The sequence below is a fragment of the Cebus imitator genome, unplaced genomic scaffold (assembly GCF_001604975.1).
Source record: "Cebus imitator isolate Cc_AM_T3 unplaced genomic scaffold, Cebus_imitator-1.0 Scaffold234, whole genome shotgun sequence".
NCBI classification, from domain to species: Eukaryota; Metazoa; Chordata; class Mammalia; order Primates; family Cebidae; genus Cebus; species Cebus imitator.
In genome coordinates this window covers 135772-153540 of record NW_016107549.1, presented here as the reverse complement: position 1 = coordinate 153540, position 17769 = coordinate 135772, and the positions used below count along the sequence as shown (strand labels likewise).

At 55.2% G+C, this 17769-nt stretch overlaps 2 protein-coding genes across 12 annotated transcripts in view; one reads left to right on the top strand and one right to left on the bottom strand.

Annotated features, from left to right (window-relative positions):
- Positions 1 to 5737, top strand: part of ADGRE5 (adhesion G protein-coupled receptor E5) — a 24582-nt gene extending 18845 nt beyond the window's left edge. For 6 of the 7 annotated variants that reach the window (XM_037727527.1, XM_017497616.2, XM_017497613.2 and 3 more), the window contains 9 exons: positions 472 to 749; positions 1669 to 1848; positions 3050 to 3241; positions 3615 to 3841; positions 3984 to 4050; positions 4143 to 4234; positions 4332 to 4500; positions 4937 to 5038; positions 5120 to 5737. In XM_037727527.1, the coding sequence (XP_037583455.1) occupies positions 472 to 749; positions 1669 to 1848; positions 3050 to 3241; positions 3615 to 3841; positions 3984 to 4050; positions 4143 to 4234; positions 4332 to 4500; positions 4937 to 5038; positions 5120 to 5149 (1337 nt within the window). In that variant the 3' untranslated portion in view covers positions 5150 to 5737. The remainder of the gene's footprint in view (positions 1 to 471; positions 750 to 1668; positions 1849 to 3049; positions 3242 to 3614; positions 3842 to 3983; positions 4051 to 4142; positions 4235 to 4331; positions 4501 to 4936; positions 5039 to 5119) is intronic. The other variant, XM_017497614.2, reaches the window with a different exon arrangement.
- Positions 5738 to 5832: 95 nt separating this feature from the next.
- On the bottom strand, positions 5833 to 16441 carry DDX39A (DExD-box helicase 39A). Of its 5 annotated transcripts, XM_037727528.1 has the most exons (12): positions 16288 to 16434; positions 11633 to 11637; positions 10535 to 10746; positions 10071 to 10198; positions 8501 to 8593; positions 7965 to 8148; positions 7197 to 7315; positions 6727 to 6858; positions 6541 to 6650; positions 6309 to 6453; positions 6061 to 6208; positions 5833 to 5975 (listed from the first exon to the last, which is right to left on the bottom strand). In XM_037727528.1, exons 3-12 carry the CDS (start codon positions 10740 to 10742, stop codon positions 5959 to 5961), a joined length of 1284 nt encoding a protein of 427 aa, XP_037583456.1. In that variant the 5' UTR covers positions 10743 to 10746; positions 11633 to 11637; positions 16288 to 16434; the 3' UTR covers positions 5833 to 5958. The 5 variants fall into 5 exon arrangements, with proteins under 5 accessions (XP_037583456.1, XP_017353112.1, XP_017353111.1 ...); XM_017497623.2 differs by lacking the exon at positions 11633 to 11637 and having other exon boundaries at positions 16280 to 16434; XM_017497622.2 differs by lacking the exon at positions 11633 to 11637 and having other exon boundaries at positions 10535 to 10750; positions 16284 to 16433.
- Between the last annotated feature and the right edge of the window lie 1328 nt (positions 16442 to 17769).

The window sequence follows — 17769 nt, the reverse complement described above, 5'->3', positions numbered from 1 at the left end:
AAAAATTAGCTGGGCGCAGTAGCAGGTGCCTGTAATCCCAGCACTTTGGGAGGCTGAGGCAGGCGGATCATCTGAGATTAGGAATTCGAGACCAGCCTGGCCAACATGGTGAAGCCCTGTCTTTACTAAAAATGCAAAAATTAGCCAGGTGTGGTGGCACGTGCCCGTAATCCCAGCTACTCAGGAGGCTAAAGCAGGAGAATTGTCTTTAGCCTCCTGAAACTGGGAGTGGAGGTTGCAGTGAGCTGAGATCGGGCCATTGCACTCCAGCCTGGGCGAAAGAGCAAAACTCCATCTCACACACACACACACACACACAAAGGAACAACTGGAAACTGACCCATCGGGAGGGGCTGCTGGCATCATCGTGGTGGATTGGCTGAGCCTGAGTTGGGCCATCTTGGGAGGGAGGATAGAGCATGGGAGGAGGATGGCAGGAGTGGGCAGCGAGCTAGCTTGTCTGTTTCCCAGGCTCCGCCATGGTGGGAATCTTCTCCATCCGGAACATGACGACATTGCTGGCCAACGCTTCCTTGGACCTGGATTCCAAGAAGCAAGCCGAGCTGGAAGAGATATACGAAAGCAACATCCGTGGCGTTCAACTCACATGCCTCTCAGCCGTCAACTCCGTCTTTCTGAGCCACAAGAACACCAAGGAACTCAGCTCCCCCATCCTTTTCGCCTTCTCCCACCTTGAGTCCTCCAGTGGGGAGGCAGGAAGAGACCCTCCTGCTCGCCCCGGAGCCAAGGTCTCTGCTTACTCTGCTCCTTCCTCAAAGAGAACCCAGGGCCTTTGCATGTGCTAGGCCTCTGCCTGGGAGGCTCTTACCCCTCGTGTTTCTGACCCCATTTGGCCCTTTCCTAACCTCATTACTTACTTATTTACTTACATTATTTTCTTTTGAGACAGAGTTTCCCTCTTGTTGCCCAGGCTGGAGTGCAATGGTGTGATCTCGGCTCATCACAACCTCTGCCTCCTGAGTAGCTGGGATTACAGGCATGTGCCACCAGGCCTGGCTAATTTTTTGTATTTTTAGTAGAGACAAGCTCTCTCCATGTTAGTCAGGCTGTTCTTGAACTCCCGACCTCAGGTGATCCGCCTGCCTCAGCCTCCCAAAGTGCTGGGATTATAGGCGTGAGCCACTGCACCTGGCCTATTTTATTTATTTTTAGTATTATTATTTTTTGAGTTTTGGTCTTAATCTGTTGTCATGCTTGGAGTGCAGTGGTGCGATCTCAGCTCACTGCAACCTCTGCCTCCCGGGTTCAGGCAATTCTCCAGCCTCAGCCTCCCAAGCAGCTGGGACTATAGGCAGGCACCACCACACCCAGTTAATTTTTTTATTTTTAGTAGAGATGGGGTTTCACCATATTGGCCAGGATGGTCTTGATCTCTTGACATTATGATCCTCCTGCTTTGCCCTCCCAAAGTGTTGGGATTACAGGCGTGAGCCACTGTGCCCGCCATCTCTCCCACTCTTATGTCAACCTCACAAGGGTAGGTACTTGTGTCTGCCCTGTTCACTGCTGTGTCTCCAAACCTGTTACATTCAGTAGGCGCTCAGTAAATGCTCATTAGTGAAAAACAGCCCTCTTGTGCTCAGCCACGCCCAGGACCTAAGAGTGAGCTCCAGGCCAACCTCTCTGACCACCCCCATCTGCCCACAGGACGTGACACCCGGGCCACGGCAGGAGCTGATCTGTGCCTTCTGGAAGAGTGACAGCAACAGGGGAGGGCACTGGGCCACTGAGGGCTGCCAGGTGCTGGGCAGCAAGAACGGCAGCACCACCTGCCAATGCAGCCACCTGAGCAGCTTTGCCATCCTAATGGCTCATTACGACGTGGAGGTGAGCAGCTGGGGCCATCCTCAAGCACCCACAGGTAACAATGTCCAGCTGCAGCCAGACAGGCAGCCAGTTCTCCATGGAGCCCCACCGGTTGCTCAGATACATCTGCAGGGTTGTACAGCCCAGGCGTCCCCATGTCACCCCCCTCGCAGCCTCTTCCCTTGGCCTGTTCTCTGCGACCCTGCAACTATACATTGGGTGCAGCCAGCGGCCCATTTGCCTATCCATCCTGTACCAGTTGTGAGGTGTCACTAAAAGCTCCCCGTGTAGAGCATTCCAAGGGAGCACCACTTTATTTTTTTTGAGACAGAGTCTTACTTTGTCGCCCAGGCTGGAGTGCAGTGGCGGGATCTTGACTCACTGCAAGCCCTGCCTCCTGCGTTCGTCATTCTCCCACCTCAGCCTCTGAAGTAGCTGGGATTACAGGCCTGCCACCACTATGCCTGGATAAGTTTTGTATTTTTTTTTCTTTGAAAACTCGTTTTCTAAGGTTTTGTATTTTTAGTAGAGACCGGGTTTCACCATGTTGTCCAGGCTAGTCTCGAACTCCTGACTTCAGGTGATCTGCCCACCTTGGCCTCCAAAAGCGCTGGGATTACAGGTGTGAGCCACCCAGCCCAGCCTCTTTTGTTTTTTTGAGACAGGGTCCTGCTCTATTGCCCAGGCTGCAGTGATGTGATCTTGGCTCACTGCAACCTCTGCCTCCCAGGTTCAAAAAATTATCCTGATCTCAGCCTCCCGAGTAGCTGGGATTACAGGCGCACACCACCACGCCCGGCTAATTTTAGTATTTTTAGTAGAGATGGGGTTTCAACATGTTGGGCAGGCTGCTCTCGAACTCCTGACCTCAGGTGATCCGTCCACCTCACCCCCTCAAAGTGCTGGGATTACAGGTGTGAGCCACCGCACCGCTGTTTGACTTCAGTAGAATCCATAATTAAGCTGGGCCTTTTCGAAAACTGTAATTAACCAGGCAGAGAAGGGGGACGCCTGTGGTCCAGGCCGAAAGTCCAGGCAAGCACAAAAATGTGAAATGCCTAGACTCACCTACCAGCTGGTAAGCGTGGCCAGATGTAGGAGGGACAAGGGAGGAGGTCAGAGAGGTGGGCCTGTCAGAGAGTGTGGGGGAAAAAGGGACCAAAAAGAGGGTAGGAAGGCGTCAGGCCCTGAAGGAACCCTGAGTCCCCGGTGCTGCTCCTAGGACTGGAAGCTGACCCTGATCACCAGGGTGGGACTGGCGCTGTCACTCTTCTGCCTGCTGCTGTGCATCCTTACCTTCTTGCTGGTGCGGCCCATCCAGGGCTCGCGTACCACCATACACCTGCACCTCTGCGTCTGTCTCTTCGTGGGCTCCACCATCTTCCTGGCCGGCATCGAGAACGAAGGCGGCCAGGTGAGGTCCCGTCCCGCTCCCACCTGAGCTCTGGGTCAGGGGAGCCTGGGAGGGGTTAGCCCCGCCCACTCCCGGGGCTCGGTCGGGGAGGCGGGCCCTGGAGGCTTGGGGCCCCGCCCCTGCCCGGGATCTGGCCCCGCCCACCGGGGGGGAGCGTTGTCTCTTTAAAGGGCTCTACCTTTGGAGCCGCCTGGCCCTGCCCGGAGTCACTGCTGGCTTCTGAACGTTGTTGGGGGTGGGCCCTGAGAGCCTGGCCCTACCCCAGACCCGCCCACCCTTCGGCCGTGGTCCCGCCCACTCCACCCGTCGGCTTTGGCCCCATATGCCCCGCCCCTTGCTGACATTGCCCCGCCTCTCCGTCCCCACCCTGCAGGTGGGGCTGCGTTGCCGCCTGGTGGCCGGGCTTCTGCACTACTGCTTCCTGGCCGCCTTCTGCTGGATGAGCCTCGAAGGCCTGGAGCTCTACTTTCTCGTGGTGCGCGTATTCCAGGGCCAGGGCCTGAGCACGCGCTGGCTCTGCCTGATCGGCTACGGTGTGCCCCTGCTCATAGTGGGCGTCTCGGCTGCCGTCTACAGCAAGGGCTACGGCCGCCCTAGATAGTGAGTGCAGTGAGGTGGGGCAGGGGGAGGGCGGGGTGCCAGGCCCGGGGCTCACAGGCAATGTCACATACCATGCCCCGCTGCCCTGGGTTCTGCTCTTGGCTTCCTGGGGCACTGATGGGACCCCTCCCTTCCATCCCAGCTGCTGGTTGGACTTTGAGCAAGGCTTCCTCTGGAGCTTCCTGGGACCTGTGGCATTCATCATTTTCGTAAGTACCCACTCCCCCTTCAAGCGCCAAGGACCCAGGCCTGGCTGAACCATCTCTCCCACCCTCTAACCCACAATCTGCTCCCTGCCCAGTGCAATGCTGTCATCTTCGTGACGACTGTCTGGAAGCTTGCTCAGAAGTTTTCTGAAATCAATCCAGACATGAAGAAATTAAAGCAGGCCAGGTGAGTAGGGGCTGGGAGGACCTGGAGGTGGGGCCAGGACAAGGGGCGTGAAGCTAGAGGTGAGGTGGGGGCCCACACTGCAACCCCCTTCCCGCAGGGTGCTGACCATCACGGCCATCGCACAGCTCTTCCTGTTGGGCTGCACCTGGGTGTTTGGCCTGTTCATCTTTGACAGTCGGAGCTTGGTGCTTACCTATGTGTTCACCATCCTCAACTGCCTGCAGGGCGCCTTCCTCTACGTGCTGCACTGCCTGCTCAACAAGAAGGTGGGGGCATCGCTTCTCAGCCTTTTGGCTAAGATCAAGAAGGTGGGGGCCCGGGCACAGTGGCGCATGCCTGTTATCCTCCCAACTACTTGGGAGGCCAAGGGGGGGAAGACTGCTTGAGCCCAGAAGTTCGAGACCAGCCTGGGCAGCATAACCAGATCCCGTCTTTACAAAAAATTCAGATAGCCAGGTGCAGTGGTGAATACCAGTAACCTCAGCTTCTCAGGAGGTTGGGACAGGAGGATCACATGGGCCCAGGAGTTCCAGGTTGCAGTGAGCTATGATGGCACCACTGCACTCCAGCCTGGGCGACAGGGAGACCTGATCTCAAAAAAACCCAGAAAAACACCAAGGCGGGGCCGAGGGCAGAGCACGGGAGGGACATGCAGGGTCCCAGGGCCTGCTCCTGGCCTGACTGGGTGTCCTGGGCCGGCAGGTTCGGGAGGAGTACCGGAAGTGGGCCTGCCTAGTTGCTGGGGGGAGCAAGTACTCAGAATTCACCTCCAGTACCTCTGGCACCGGCCACAATCAGACACGGGTAAGGGGCTGTGCCTAAGGCGGGTGTGTGGGCAGGAAGACACCAGGGCTGGGTTAGGCCTCACCAGGCTCCCCTCTCCAGGCCCTCAGGGCGTCAGAGTCTGGCATGTGAGGATGCACCGTTCTGGATGGGCCAGCAGCTCCTGTGGCCGCAGCAGCTTTGCACACGAAGACCATCCGTCCTCCCTCCATCCACCACTCTGCTCCCTCCACCCTCCCTCCTTGAGCCCATGTGTGCCACCAGAAGGGAGTGGCAGCTATAGTCTGGCACCAAAGCCCAGGACACCCAGTGGGGTGGAGTCGGAGCCGCTGGTCCTGCTGCTGGTTGCCTCTCTCCCCCACCTTATGACTCAGGGTGGGGACAGGCTGGACCAGGACTGCGGCCTGTTGCCCTGGCACCTGTGGCCAGCACTCGGGACAGACTGAGGGCTCTTGTCCTGGCCTAGCCTTTTCCTCTCAAGTCTTTGCTGCAGACTAGGTGCTGGGGCTTAGCTTCCCTCTTAAGCTAAGACTGATGTCAAGAGGCCCCACAGCAGGGACCCTTGGGGCCACTGCCTGAGGCTCACGGTACAGAGGCCTGCCCTGCCTGGCCAGGCTGGAGGTTCTCACTGTTGTGAAGGTTGTGGATGTTGTGTAATGTGTTTTCATCTGTTTAAACCTTTCAATGTTGACACTTAAAATTAAACACACGCATACAGAAGATGGCCTTGACTGCTGGTGGTGACTTAGAGGCCAGGCCCAGGGTGTCCGTGAAAGGCCGAGGTGACCAAGAAACAGATGGTGTGGGAACCAGGCTTCCATAATACAAGTTTATTCTTACACAATCTATAGCTTCTGAACAGGGGCATCTGGAAGAAGGAGGTACAGCTGCATGCGGGAGGCTCCAGGTTGGCGGCTCTGGACTGGCAGGGCACGTGGTGGTTACCGGCTCTGCTCAACTGTAAGACACAGAGGATGCAGTGAGCCGAAGGGCCCAGGGAGGGACCCTCTGCCCCAGACCCCCACCCTGCCCAAGGCACTTACTGTATGTGGAGATGTCAATTTCCTCTGGAAGCTCTGCCACATTAACTTCAAACCGGTCCTGGACGTCATTGAGGATTTTGGCATCATTCTCGTCAGACACAAAAGTGATGGCTAGGCCTTTGGTGCCAAAGCGACCAGCCCGGGCCACCTGCAGGCACACAGGATCAGGGTCAGGCCACAGATGCCTCCTCAGGACTTGGGCCCCACCCCACCGCCAGCGGAGAGCAACACGCCTGTGAGGCCCTCACCCGGTGCAGGTAGGTGTCCGAGTCCTCAGGCATGTCGTAGTTAAAGACAATGTTGACTCGCTCAATGTCCATCCCTCGGCCAAACAGATTGGTGGCCACCAGGATCCGCCGCTGGAAATCCTTGAACTGCTGATAGCGCGACAGGCTGGGTGCAGGAGAAACAAGTGGAGGCCGTCAGACACTGGCTCCTGGGTGGCGCTCCCTGCAGCCTTGGCGGGTGGCTGGCACTCACCGCTCCTCCTGGGCCATGCCCCGGTGGATGGCAATGGCCGGGAAGTTCTGCTCCACGAGGAGCTGGGCCAGGGCCATGCAGCGCTGCACTGACTTGACGAAGATTATCACCTGGGGAAGGAGGGGTGGTCAGGGCCACACAGTCCCGGCGGCCCAGAACCCCGGGATGGGCTGAAGGAAGCGTCACCTGGTTAAACTCCAGCACGTCCAGGAGGTCGAAGAGCTTCCGGTTCTTCTCGCTGTCTTTGAGTTTGACGTAGTGCTGCTGCAGTCCGTGCAGCGTGAGCTTGGTCTCATCATCCACAAACACCTCCATGGGCTGTGTGGGAAGGGAGGTGGGAGGGGCAGGCAGGGTTCACCTCTGGGCATCTCGCTCGCCCAGAACTTTCCAGCAGGCGACTCCTTTGTGCGACGCTTCCCAGAGGGCCTGCTGCACCGGACCTCAGTAAACATCGCTCTACCAAAAGCTGGATGTAAGCTCTGGTCCGGCTCAGGTGTGGACCAAGCCTGACTCCCAGTTTGACAAGACCGAGGGGAGGGAAGGAGGCTCCGCCGGCTCCCAGCATCCTCTGTGCCATGTGGGCCGTGTGGGTGTCCTGGGGCCCCAGGCTCCGTGACCCTGGGGAGGGCCGAAGCTGCCATTCTTGCCCTACTCACATCCTGCATGAACTTCCTGCACACAGGCCTGATGTCCTTGCTCAGGGTGGCGCTGAACATCATGCACTGCTTCTCATGTGGCGTCAGGCGGAAGATCTCCTGCACGTCCCGCCGCATGTCTGGGTGGGGAGGGCAAGACACAGGTGGGCATGAGCACCTGCCAGGCAGGACCCCCACCCCAGACCAGACCCAGACCCCTCCCAACCTGTGCCAGGGAGCCAGTGGCACTGCGATGAAGGCAGAGTGAGCCGAGGGAGGGGCCAGTCCTGGTGCCTGAGGGGTTGGGGGTGGCCAGTGAGCACAGGCGCGGGAGGAGCTGCAATCCACTTACACGCTGGCGCGGAGCAGCCGTGCCCGTGCGCCTCGAGCCAGGCTTCAGGGAGGGGAGCCTGAGGCAGAGACAGCCGCTGGGGTGAGAGCTGCAGCTGCCTCCCAGGACACAAGCCCATCTCCCACCAGCCCTGACAGGTCTGAGGCAGGTGGGGCCTAGAACCAACCCAACAGGTAGCTGAAGCCTCACACTCTTAGAGGTACGGGTGTGTGCCTTTACATCCAGGCAGGGACAGGGGTTTGTTTGGGCCCTGCGGTCCCATTTGGCTCAGGCTCAGAGGCAGCACATCCCTCTGCCAGCGGCAGAGCTTTCCCTAAGATTACGCACGGAGCCCCACGTGCTGGCCGCCCACGTGACCCACTCAAGAGCCTTCTGCCTGCTATGGGCCTGCCTAGCCACTGACTCTCCAGCTGGCGCTGTGAGGGCAGAGGACTCACCGAGCTGCTCCAGCATTTTGTCACACTCGTCCAGCACAAAGTGCTTCACATTCTTTAGGCTGAAGCTTCTGTTCCGCACAAGCGCCAGGATGCGGCCCGGGGTCCCCACCACAACATGGGGACAGTTCTTCTTCAACACTTCTTCATCCTTCTTGATGGAGAGGCCCCCAAAGAATACAGACACCTACAGGGATGAGGAGGAAGTTGTTCCACGCTGATGTCTGGTCCAAGGCCCCGACCTGCACGGCCCCAGCAGCCAATACCTAGTCAACACCTGTGAACAGGCAGTCTCGGGGGACCAAGGCAGGCCCGAGCGCCTCCCAGGGCTCCACTCAAAGGCAGTCCCAGGCTGGGACCTGCGCAGGCTCCTGGGAGCCATGCATAATTCATCAGGCTTTTAAGGAGCAAAAACCACCACAAACCTCAAAGGCTGCTGCCCCTGCCAAGCTTGGTAAAGGCTGGCTGGGCCAGAGCCGAGGCTAACAAAGCTGCAGAGACCAAGACGTGCCTGGCCTAGTCCAGCGCGAGGGGCTCACCTTGACGCTGGGCATGTACTTGGAGAAGCGCTCATATTCCTTGCTGATCTGGAAGGCCAGCTCCCTCGTGTGGCACATGACCAGGACCGTCACCTGGGGAATAGCAGGAAAGAGGGCCTTCAGGCAGTGTCCTTTTCTTGTTTTGAGATGGAGTTTCGCTATTGTTGCCCACGCTGGAGTGCAATGGTGCCATCTCGGCTAATTGCAACCTCTGCCGCCTGTGTTTGAGCGTCTCTCCTGTCAGCAGTGTCCTAACCCCTTCCCCACCAGAGTCCACCCCACCAGTCCCCCTGACACACTGTACCCCACATCATAGGCCATTTGAAGGCGCAGTCCAAATGCCTCCCCCCGCCACAGCCCTTCCTCACCCCTCACTCCCTACATCCTCCCACAGCTACTGAAACCCCAGCCTCCTAACATCAGGACCCGCAATGAGGAAAGAAAATGGCCTGCATAATGGTTAGATCTGGCCTGCCCAGTGGATGTGGGACCAGTTCTCTAAGGGTTTCCTGAGTCTCGGCACTGGGGCTGCCCTGGCCTTCCTGCCCATGCTACCAGATACTGAACCACACCACAGCCCCCCACAGCACCTTCATCCTTCAGGATATACCGAGATAACGAGGGCACGTGGGCCAATACAAAGCCCAATGACGTGCACCTGGCATGACTCGGGAGCGAGACTCCAGAATTCACTCGAGTTTTTCCCCCAAGATGGTGGTGCACAACAAGACAATGATTGAAGACAGCCAGGACAGGTGACAGCTGTAGTTGGGGCAACCCTACCTTCATAGATGAACACTCTCTAGGTAAGTGGCATAGCAAAACCACAGCCACGTCTCTGGGACAAGGAGCAAACTGTGGGTGCTTTCCAGTTATTTTGGCTTATTATCAATTTCTGATTTTTGCTATAACTAAGCATTCCTTTAAGAGTCTCACTCTAGGTCAGGCGTGGTGGCTCACGCCTGTAATCCAAGCACTTTGGAGGCCAAGGCGGGTGGATCACCTGAGGTCGGGAGTTCAAGACCAGCCTGACCAACATGGTGAAACCCCATCTTTAAAAATAAATAAATAAAAAGAGTCTCGCTCTATTGCCCAGGCTGGAGTGCAGTGGCGCGATCCCGGCTTACTGCCACCTCTGCCTTCTAGGTTGAAGTGATTCTCCTGCCTCAGCCTCCCAAGTAGCTGGGATTATGGACACCCACCACCACACCCAGCTAATTTTTGTATTTTTAGTAGAGATGGGGTTTCACCATGTTGGTCAGGGTTGGTCTCAAACTCCTGACCTGGTGATCCACCCACCTCAGCCCCACAAAGTGCTGGGATTACAGGTGTAAGCCACTATGCCCAGACACTCTTACTATTTTTTGAGATGGAGTCTCCCTGTGTGTCCCAGGCTGGAATGCAGTGGTACGATCATAGTACACACAGCCTCAACTTCCTGGGCTCAAGCGATCCTCCAAGCTTCAGCCTCCCAAAGTGCTGGGGTAACAGGTATGAGCCACCGCATCCAGCCTATTCTACTTTGGCCACCACAGGCAGGGTGGGCCTGAGAAGGGAGGAGGCTACCCACCTGTCCGTTGACGGGCTCTATCTGTTGCAGGGTGGCTAGCACAAAGACTGCCGTCTTCCCCATCCCAGACTTGGCCTGGCACAGGACGTCCATGCCCAGGATGGCCTGGGGAATGCACTCGTGCTGGACTGCAGGAGAAGGACAGCATGAGGAACAAGAACTTGGATGTGCCCCCGTGGAGGCTCCTCACCAGGTGGCTGGGGGCCCACAGTGAGGGCAATCAGAAGAGGCCAAGTCCAGAACAGGCCATAGACACCTGCAGGGCTAGGGTATCCGCCTGGTCAAAGCAGAGCGCCCTGCTGCCGAGGGCAGCCATAGGCCCCACTGGGCAAAACTGATCCTCGGGGCAGGAAGGCCCCACCCTCACCCATGGCACACCCAATGCAGCACCGCTCTGGGCGGGCAGCGCCAGTCTTGTCTTGGTGAGAGAACCTGGGCAAGAGGATGACACCCGGAAGGCGTACCCTCAGATGGATGCTCAAAGCCACAGTCCACGATGGCCCGCAGGAGCTCTGGCTTCAGCAGAAAGTCCCGGAAGCCAGAGCTGTGGATGGAAACATAGGATCCCTTGATGTCTTTTTTAGGGGGAACTGGTGTGCTCTCTTGAGGAGCCTGGGGCTCTTCCTCTTCGTCGTAATCCAAAAGCTCGTTTTCCACATCCTGTTCTGCCATGCTGCTGAGGACAGAGACAGGCAGGGCCCCGCAAGTGAGCACAGAAGGACGATAAAGCTTCATCAAAACAGAATTCTCTGCCGCCTCCTTCCACAAGCCCATCAGCTCCACCTAGGCTGCACCTGCAACTTAGCCTGCTGTCTCCACCTCCCCACCCCCAAGCCACCCCATCTTTCTCCCAAGCCCTGCTGGCCACGCCCACACAGTCAACACTCTCTACCTTCAAGAGCTTCTCATGATTCCCAGAGTTAAAATCCCAACTCTCACCACAGGCCAGGCAATCCCCTTGGTCTGACCCCTGCCCACCTCATCCCACACTACCCCTAGACTTATTCAGCTGCTCAGACCCCTGGAGCCCCTGCCCCAAGCCTTTGAACCCCACTGTCACCACCAGAAATGCTCTGCCCCCAGTCTCTGCATGAATACCTCCTTGACACATAAGCCTCAGCTCCTATGAACCTCCTCAGACTACCGAGCCCAGAGAAGCCCCCTCCCCATCACTCCCCAAGGAACCCACTGGGCCTGCATGGTGCAGGAGCCCAAAGACCCTAAGGGTGGGGCTGCAGGATGCTGGCAGGAACTAAGTTTTCGAGAGAGCAAGCAGTGTCTGCCCAACCGGCTTCTCCCGCTCTCTGTGGTCTGCGAGGGGGGATGATTAAGTGTTCTCATGAAAGGCCTCCCATTGGGCCTGGGCCAATAAATATAAAGCTGAGATGGAAAATGGAATTAATACAAAGTCTGCTCACCTCTTTGCTTTATTAATCTAATGCATACCAAGTGCCTGCTGGGTGCAAGGAACCCAAACATGAGGACAACTGTCTTTTGTTCTCCTCCCCTACCCTAGACTCTAGTCGGGGGAGGGGATAGAGCAGAAGGGCTACAGCTGCTACACTTCTTCCTGAGGCTGGATGCTGAGGATCCGGAGCCATTTCTGGCCCACTGTCACTCATTCCCGGCTCAGAAACAGCAATTCCATTCTTTTAATGGCTGTTTTCTCTCTCAGCCTCCCCGTCCATCAGGCAGTGAATCCCACCAAGGCCCTCCGGCCAGTTCTCACCTATGCTACCCTGCAGGCCCCAATAATATCACCTGTTCGTTAGTTTTTTAAATTAGAACAGCTATACGAGCCAGGCCATAGAACAGCTTGACAGGTGGCTCACGCCTGTAATCCTATCACTTTGAGAGCCCTGAAGTCAGGAGTTCGAGACCAGCCTGACCAACTTGGTAAAACCCTGTCTCTACTAAAAATACAAAAATTTAGCCAGGTGTGGGTGGCAGGTCCCTGTAATCCCAGCTACTAGGGAGGCTGATGCAGGAGAAGTGTTTGAACACAGGAGGCGGAGGTTGTAGTGAACTGAGATCACACCACTTCACTCCAGCCTGGGCAAGAGAGACTCCATCTCAAAAAAAAGAAAAAGAAAAAAGCTTTAAGGAGATATTTACATGCTATACAACTCACCACTTAAGGTAGACAATTCAATTTTTTTGTTTTTTTTTTTTTTTTTTTTTTTTTTTTGGGTTTTTTTTTTTTTTCCCTGTTTTGAGTGCAGTGGAGCAATCTCGGCTCACTGCAATCTCCGCCTCCTGGAGTCAAGCAACTCTCCTGCCTCAGCCTCCTGAGTAGCTGGGATTACAGGTGGCTGACGGGGTGGGGGTGGAGGGTGGTTTCACCATGTTGGTCAGGCTGGTCTCAAACTCCTGACTTCGTGATCTGCCTGCCTTGGCCTCCCAAAGTGCTGGGGATTACAGGCGTGAGCCACCATGCCTGGCAAATTCAGTGGTTTTCAGTGTAGTCACAGACATGTGCAACCACTACTACATGTGGAATTTTAGAATACTTCCTCACCTCGAAATGAAAGCTCCTGTACCGTTTACCCATCAGCCCCTAAACACCGCACCCCAGCTCCTGGCAACCACTCATCTGCTTTCTGTTTCCATGGGTTTGCCTGTTGTGGGAATCTTACGATTTGCAACTTTTTGTGTCTGACTTCTTTCACTTAGCAAAATGTTTTGGAGGTTCATCTCGCTCTAGCACATCATCAGTATTCCATTCCTTTCTTTTTTTTCCCTTTGAGACAAGGTCTTGCTCTATTGCCCAGGCTGGAATGCAGTGACCCAATCAAAGCTCACTTCAACCTCTGCCTCCTGGACTCAAGTGATCCTCCCACCTCAGCCTCCCTAGTAGCAGCAGCTACAGGCGCATGCCAACCATGCCTGGCTAATTTTTGTAATTGTTGTAGATACTGCGTTTCACCATGTTGCCCAGGCTGATCTCGAACTTCTGTGCTCAGGCGATCCACCCACCTTGGCCTTCCAAAGTGCTGAGATTACACGTGTGGGCCACCATACTATGCCTGGCCTCATTTCTTTCTATGGTCACCTAATTTTCCATCTGAGGAATATACTCCATTTTGCTTAACCACTGTCAGCTGGACACGCAGGTGCCATCATCTCTTGCCTGACTAAAGCCATCAGCCTCCTCCCTGCTCCCCCTGTTGCCATCCCCCAGCCCCTCGCCAGAACAGCCAGACAGATCCTATCCAACTAAGTCACGGCCGGGTGCGGTGACTCACGCCTGTAATCCCAGCACTTTGGGAGGCCAAGGCGGGCGATCACCTAAGGTCAGGAGTTCGGGACCAGACTGACCAACATGGTGAAACTCCGTCTACTAAAAATACAAAAAATTTGCCAGGCGTGGTGACGGGCACCTGCAATCCCAACCACTGGGGAGGCTGAGGCAGGAGAATGGCGGCAAGCTGAGATCGCACCACTGCACTCCAGCCTGCGCAACAGTGTGAGACAGAAAAAAAACAAAAACCGGCCAGGCACGGTGGCTCACACCTGTAATCCCAGCACTTTGGGAGGCCGAGGCAGGCGGATCACAAGGTCAGGAGATCAAGACCATCCTAGCTAACACGGTGAAATCCTGTCTCTACCAAAAATACGAAAAATTAGCCAGATGCAGTAGTGGGTGCCTATAATCCAAGCTACTTGGGAGGCTGAGGCAGAGAATCGCTTGAACCCGGGAGGTGTAGGTTGCAGTGAGCCGAGATTGTGCCACTGCACTTCAGCCTGGCAACAGAATGAGACTCTCTCTCACAAAAAAAAAGAAAAACCCCTAAGGGCACATCACTATTCTGCTCAAAATTTTTCATGGGTTCCCACAGTGCTCAGAAAAAAACTCAAGTCCGCACAAACCCAGCCTACAAGGCCCCTCCTGACCCAGCTCCTGTATACTCAGACCTCATCTCCTCCATTGCCCCTCACCCACCAGCCTTGCTGCTGTCTCAAACACACCTCAGCACTTTTGCCTTTGCTGTTCCTGCTGTCTGGAAGGGTCACAAATCCCCCACTTCTTTTGAGCCTCCTTTGCTCCAAAAAGACATTTCCTTACAGCATCAACTAGAAAAGCACCGCTTCCAGTCAGCCCTGCCCTGTGTCTAGAACAGCAGATAAGCACTCCATAGCAATGGCTGAATAAATAGAACTAGAATAAAGGCATTCAGGCAGAGTTGAGCATCTCTCTTTATCTGACCCTTCAAACAGGCAATCTGAAGGGGTCACTTCCCAGACAGCATGGAAAAGAACAGGAGCCAAGAAAGGTCAGTCCAAAAAGCACCAGAGCCTTTTGGGGTATGGAGAGTAGGACTAGCTGGCTGAAGTCAGGGCAGAAGACAAAGCTGAAGAGCTGGTGGGGCATGTGTACTTTTATTTATTTACTTAGAGACAGGGTCTCGCTCTGTCACCCAGGCTGGGGTGCAGGGGTGCAATCATAGCTCACTGGAGCCTCGACATCCCAGGCCCAGGTAAGTCTCCCACCTCAGCCTCCCGTGTAGCTGAGACCAGAGGTGCACACCACCATGCTTGACTAACTTTTGTATCTGTAGTAGAAACATGGTTTCATCATGTTTCCCAGGCTGCTCATGAACTCCTGGACTCAAGCAATCCTCCAGCCTCTACCTCTCAAAGTGCTGGGATTACAGGCATGAGCCACCCACCACAGCCCGCCAGAGCTTGTGTACTTAATTTGTTAAGCAATAGGGAATTACTAATTAAGTTGGAGTTGAGTGACTCATCAGGATCTGCCCAAGGGTACTGTAATTTATTCCACTGATGAAGTGGGAGGTTAAGACCAGCAGCAGGGAAAACTAGTCACCAAATGAAAGAGAAGTAACTAGATAAGAGAGCAAGGTAGGGGAGGAAAGGGTGAGACATGCCACAAGATAGAGCCATCCCCTGAGCAATCCATGGTTTTTAAAGAAGAGCCACAGTCTATGCTGGGCTCTAAATCCAGGTGGCTAAGAAATTGTATATTTTAAGGAAATATACCAGGCATGGTGGCACACTCTTGCAACCCCAGCACTTTGAGAGGCCAGGGTGGGGGGATGGCTTGAACCCAGGAGTTTGAGACCAACCTGGACAGTAAGTCGAGACCCCGTCTATGCAAAAACAATGTTTAAAAAAGTTAAGCTGGTGTGGTGGCACGGGCCTGTAGTCCCAGCTACTTGGGAGGCTGTGCCAAAAGGATCGCTTGAGACAGGAGATCGAGGCTGCCCGTGATGGCGCCATGACATTCCAGCCTGGGTGACAGAGGAAGACCTTTTCTCAAGAAAAAGAAATTTAAAAAAAGAAACTGGGGCTGGGCGTGGTGACTCACGCCTATAATCCCAGCGCTTTGAAAGGTGAGGCGGCTGGATCACTTGAGGTCAGGAATTCGAGACCAGCCTGGCCAGAGCAAGGCTCTGTCTCAAAAAAGAGAGAAAGAAATTGGGACAAATTAAGTTTGTTAAAATACAAAATTTTCGAAAAAGCGGGAAGGACAGGATCTAAAGCTCAAAACAGATTACACCAGGAAAGGATGTGGAGGGGTTTTCCCCGCCGAAGTGGACGGCCGTGACCGCTGAGGCGCCAGGGGCGGGTGAACTTGAAATGTGACAGCAAGGAACTGACAATCCAGACACGCCACGTGTACCCATTTACCCATAAGTGTCCCCAGGCAGGCTTTCCACCCCGGAGTTTATTCCTTACTGGGGACTCCTACTTCCAAAAGGAAGTCTTATTTGTCCTAAATCTCAGCATCTCGAATCCCGTAAAAATAGAATAAGAAGGTAGGCCGGGAAAGGAGGAAGTTCCTCGGACCCAAAGAAACCCCTGACATCTGGAAGCTCAGACTTCTCCCACCAGGCCCCAGATCCCGACGTCTCCCCCTCGTCCCTCTCCCAGCAGCCCCAGGCCGCCGCGGGGTCTATTCGGAAGGAGTGGCAGACTTCAAACAGAGCTCAGAGCGCAGGCGGCCATAACAGCCTCTCCCGGAAGCTGGCCCCGAAACTCGAGCACCAACGGCAGTCCCCAGCCCCTGCACATGCGCCCCGGTGCCCAACGGCCACTACACAGCGCCAGACACCCAACCGCCCCGACCCCCTCGTCTCGCGACCCCTTCTCCTCCTCTCCTTAGCTCCCAACGTCTCCCCTCGTCCTCCCGTTCTCAAGTGAGACGTCTCCACACCGCGGCCCCGCGCCCGGGATCCGCCGCTCACCCGGCTCGCCGTTCTTCGCGTGCTGCTAGGAGAGTCTTCCGACTTCGGTTATCCGCCGGGCGCTCAGGCACGAGCTGCCGCGCTTCCTGCCTCTTGCGTCAGGCTACAGCTCTGCTCACTGGGCCGCTGCCTTCTCATTCAAGAGAGACCGAAGCGGTGATTGGGTCCCGTGGAAGGGACCGGGAGATTATTGGTGGAGAGGAAAAGAAAGAGGGCATGCCTTACGCCTCGCGTTCATTGGTCAATCTAAAAGTAGGCGCGCCACAGTGAGCCGACTGAGACGAGCGCAGATTGCGCGCGGTCTTGTGATCTGGGTGTGGCGCTCTATGGGTGCCGCCATATTTACTGAAGACCAGATGATTGCCCTATGGCGTGTCCCCCGCCCTTTCGAAGCGCGGCTTTTGCGCTGGCAGCCGAAACTGGAACTGTTGGAGTTGCTTTCAATCTGCGGCCTGGTGGTCTTCCATAGTGAAAGCTCTGAAAAGAACAGGGAGCTTGGAATGACTCAAGCGGAGAGGACATTTTGTACTATTTGTATTTTATCACCACAGGATACTTTGTCTCCTTCAATTTCACATAAGTAGAGTTGTCTTTTGTGTCTGACTTTTGCTCAACAATTTTTTTTTTTTTTTTTTTTGAGACAGAGTCTCGCTCTGTTACCAAGACTGGAGTGCAGTGGCACAGTCTCAGCTCACCGCAACCTCCGCCTCCCGGGTTCAAGTGATTCTCCTGCCTCAGCCTCCTGAGTAGCTGGGACTAAAATCGCTCGCCACCACGCCTGGCTAATTTTCATATTTTTAGTCGAGATGAGATTTCGCCATGTTGGCCTGGGTGGTCTTGAACTCCTGGCTTCATGTGCTCCGCCCACTTCAGCCTCCCGAAGTGCTGGAATTACATGAGCCACCATGCCTGGCCCCAACAAAGTATTGTGGGTTTTTTTGTTTGTTTTAAGACGGAGTCTCACTCTGTCCAGGCTGGAGTGCAATGGCACAATCTCAGCTCACTGTAACCTCTACCTCCCGGGTTCAAGCAATTCTCCTGCCTCAGCCTCCTGAGTACCTGGGACTACAGGCGCCTGCCACCACACCCTGCTAATTTTCATATTTTGAATAGAGACGGGGTTTCACCCTGTTGGCCAGGCTGGTCTCGAACTCCTGACCTTGTGATCCGCCTGCCTCGGCTTCCCAAAGTGCTGCGATTACAGGCATGAGCCACTGTGCCCAGCCCAACAAAGTGGTTTTGAGAGTTGTCTATGTTGTGGGGATATCAACAGCTCATTCTTTTTATTGCTGAGTAATATTCCATTGTGTGGCCATATTACAATGTGGCCAATACAGTTTCACCTATCTGTTCTTGGCCAATTGTTTGTTTCCGGTCTTTGGCCAGTGTTAATAAAGCTTGTACTGTACAAGTATTTTAGGGAAGATAAATTTTCATTTCTTTAAATACCTAGGAGTAGCATGGTAGACCATAGGTCACCTGAAACGTGA

Bases quoted from the DNA above. Each gene is read 5' to 3' on its own strand.
- DDX39A (XM_017497623.2), bottom strand. From the start codon at position 10,742: ATGGCAGAACAGGATGTGGAAAACGAGCTTTTGGATTACGACGAAGAG. The intron at 6,859-7,196 runs GTGAGTAGGGCA...CTTCCCACACAG, and splicing joins GCAGGAAGTTCATGCAGGAT to CCCATGGAGGTGTTTGTGGA. The intron at 6,651-6,726 runs GTGACGCTTCCT...CTCCTTCCCCAG, and splicing joins ACGTGCTGGAGTTTAACCAG to GTGATAATCTTCGTCAAGTC.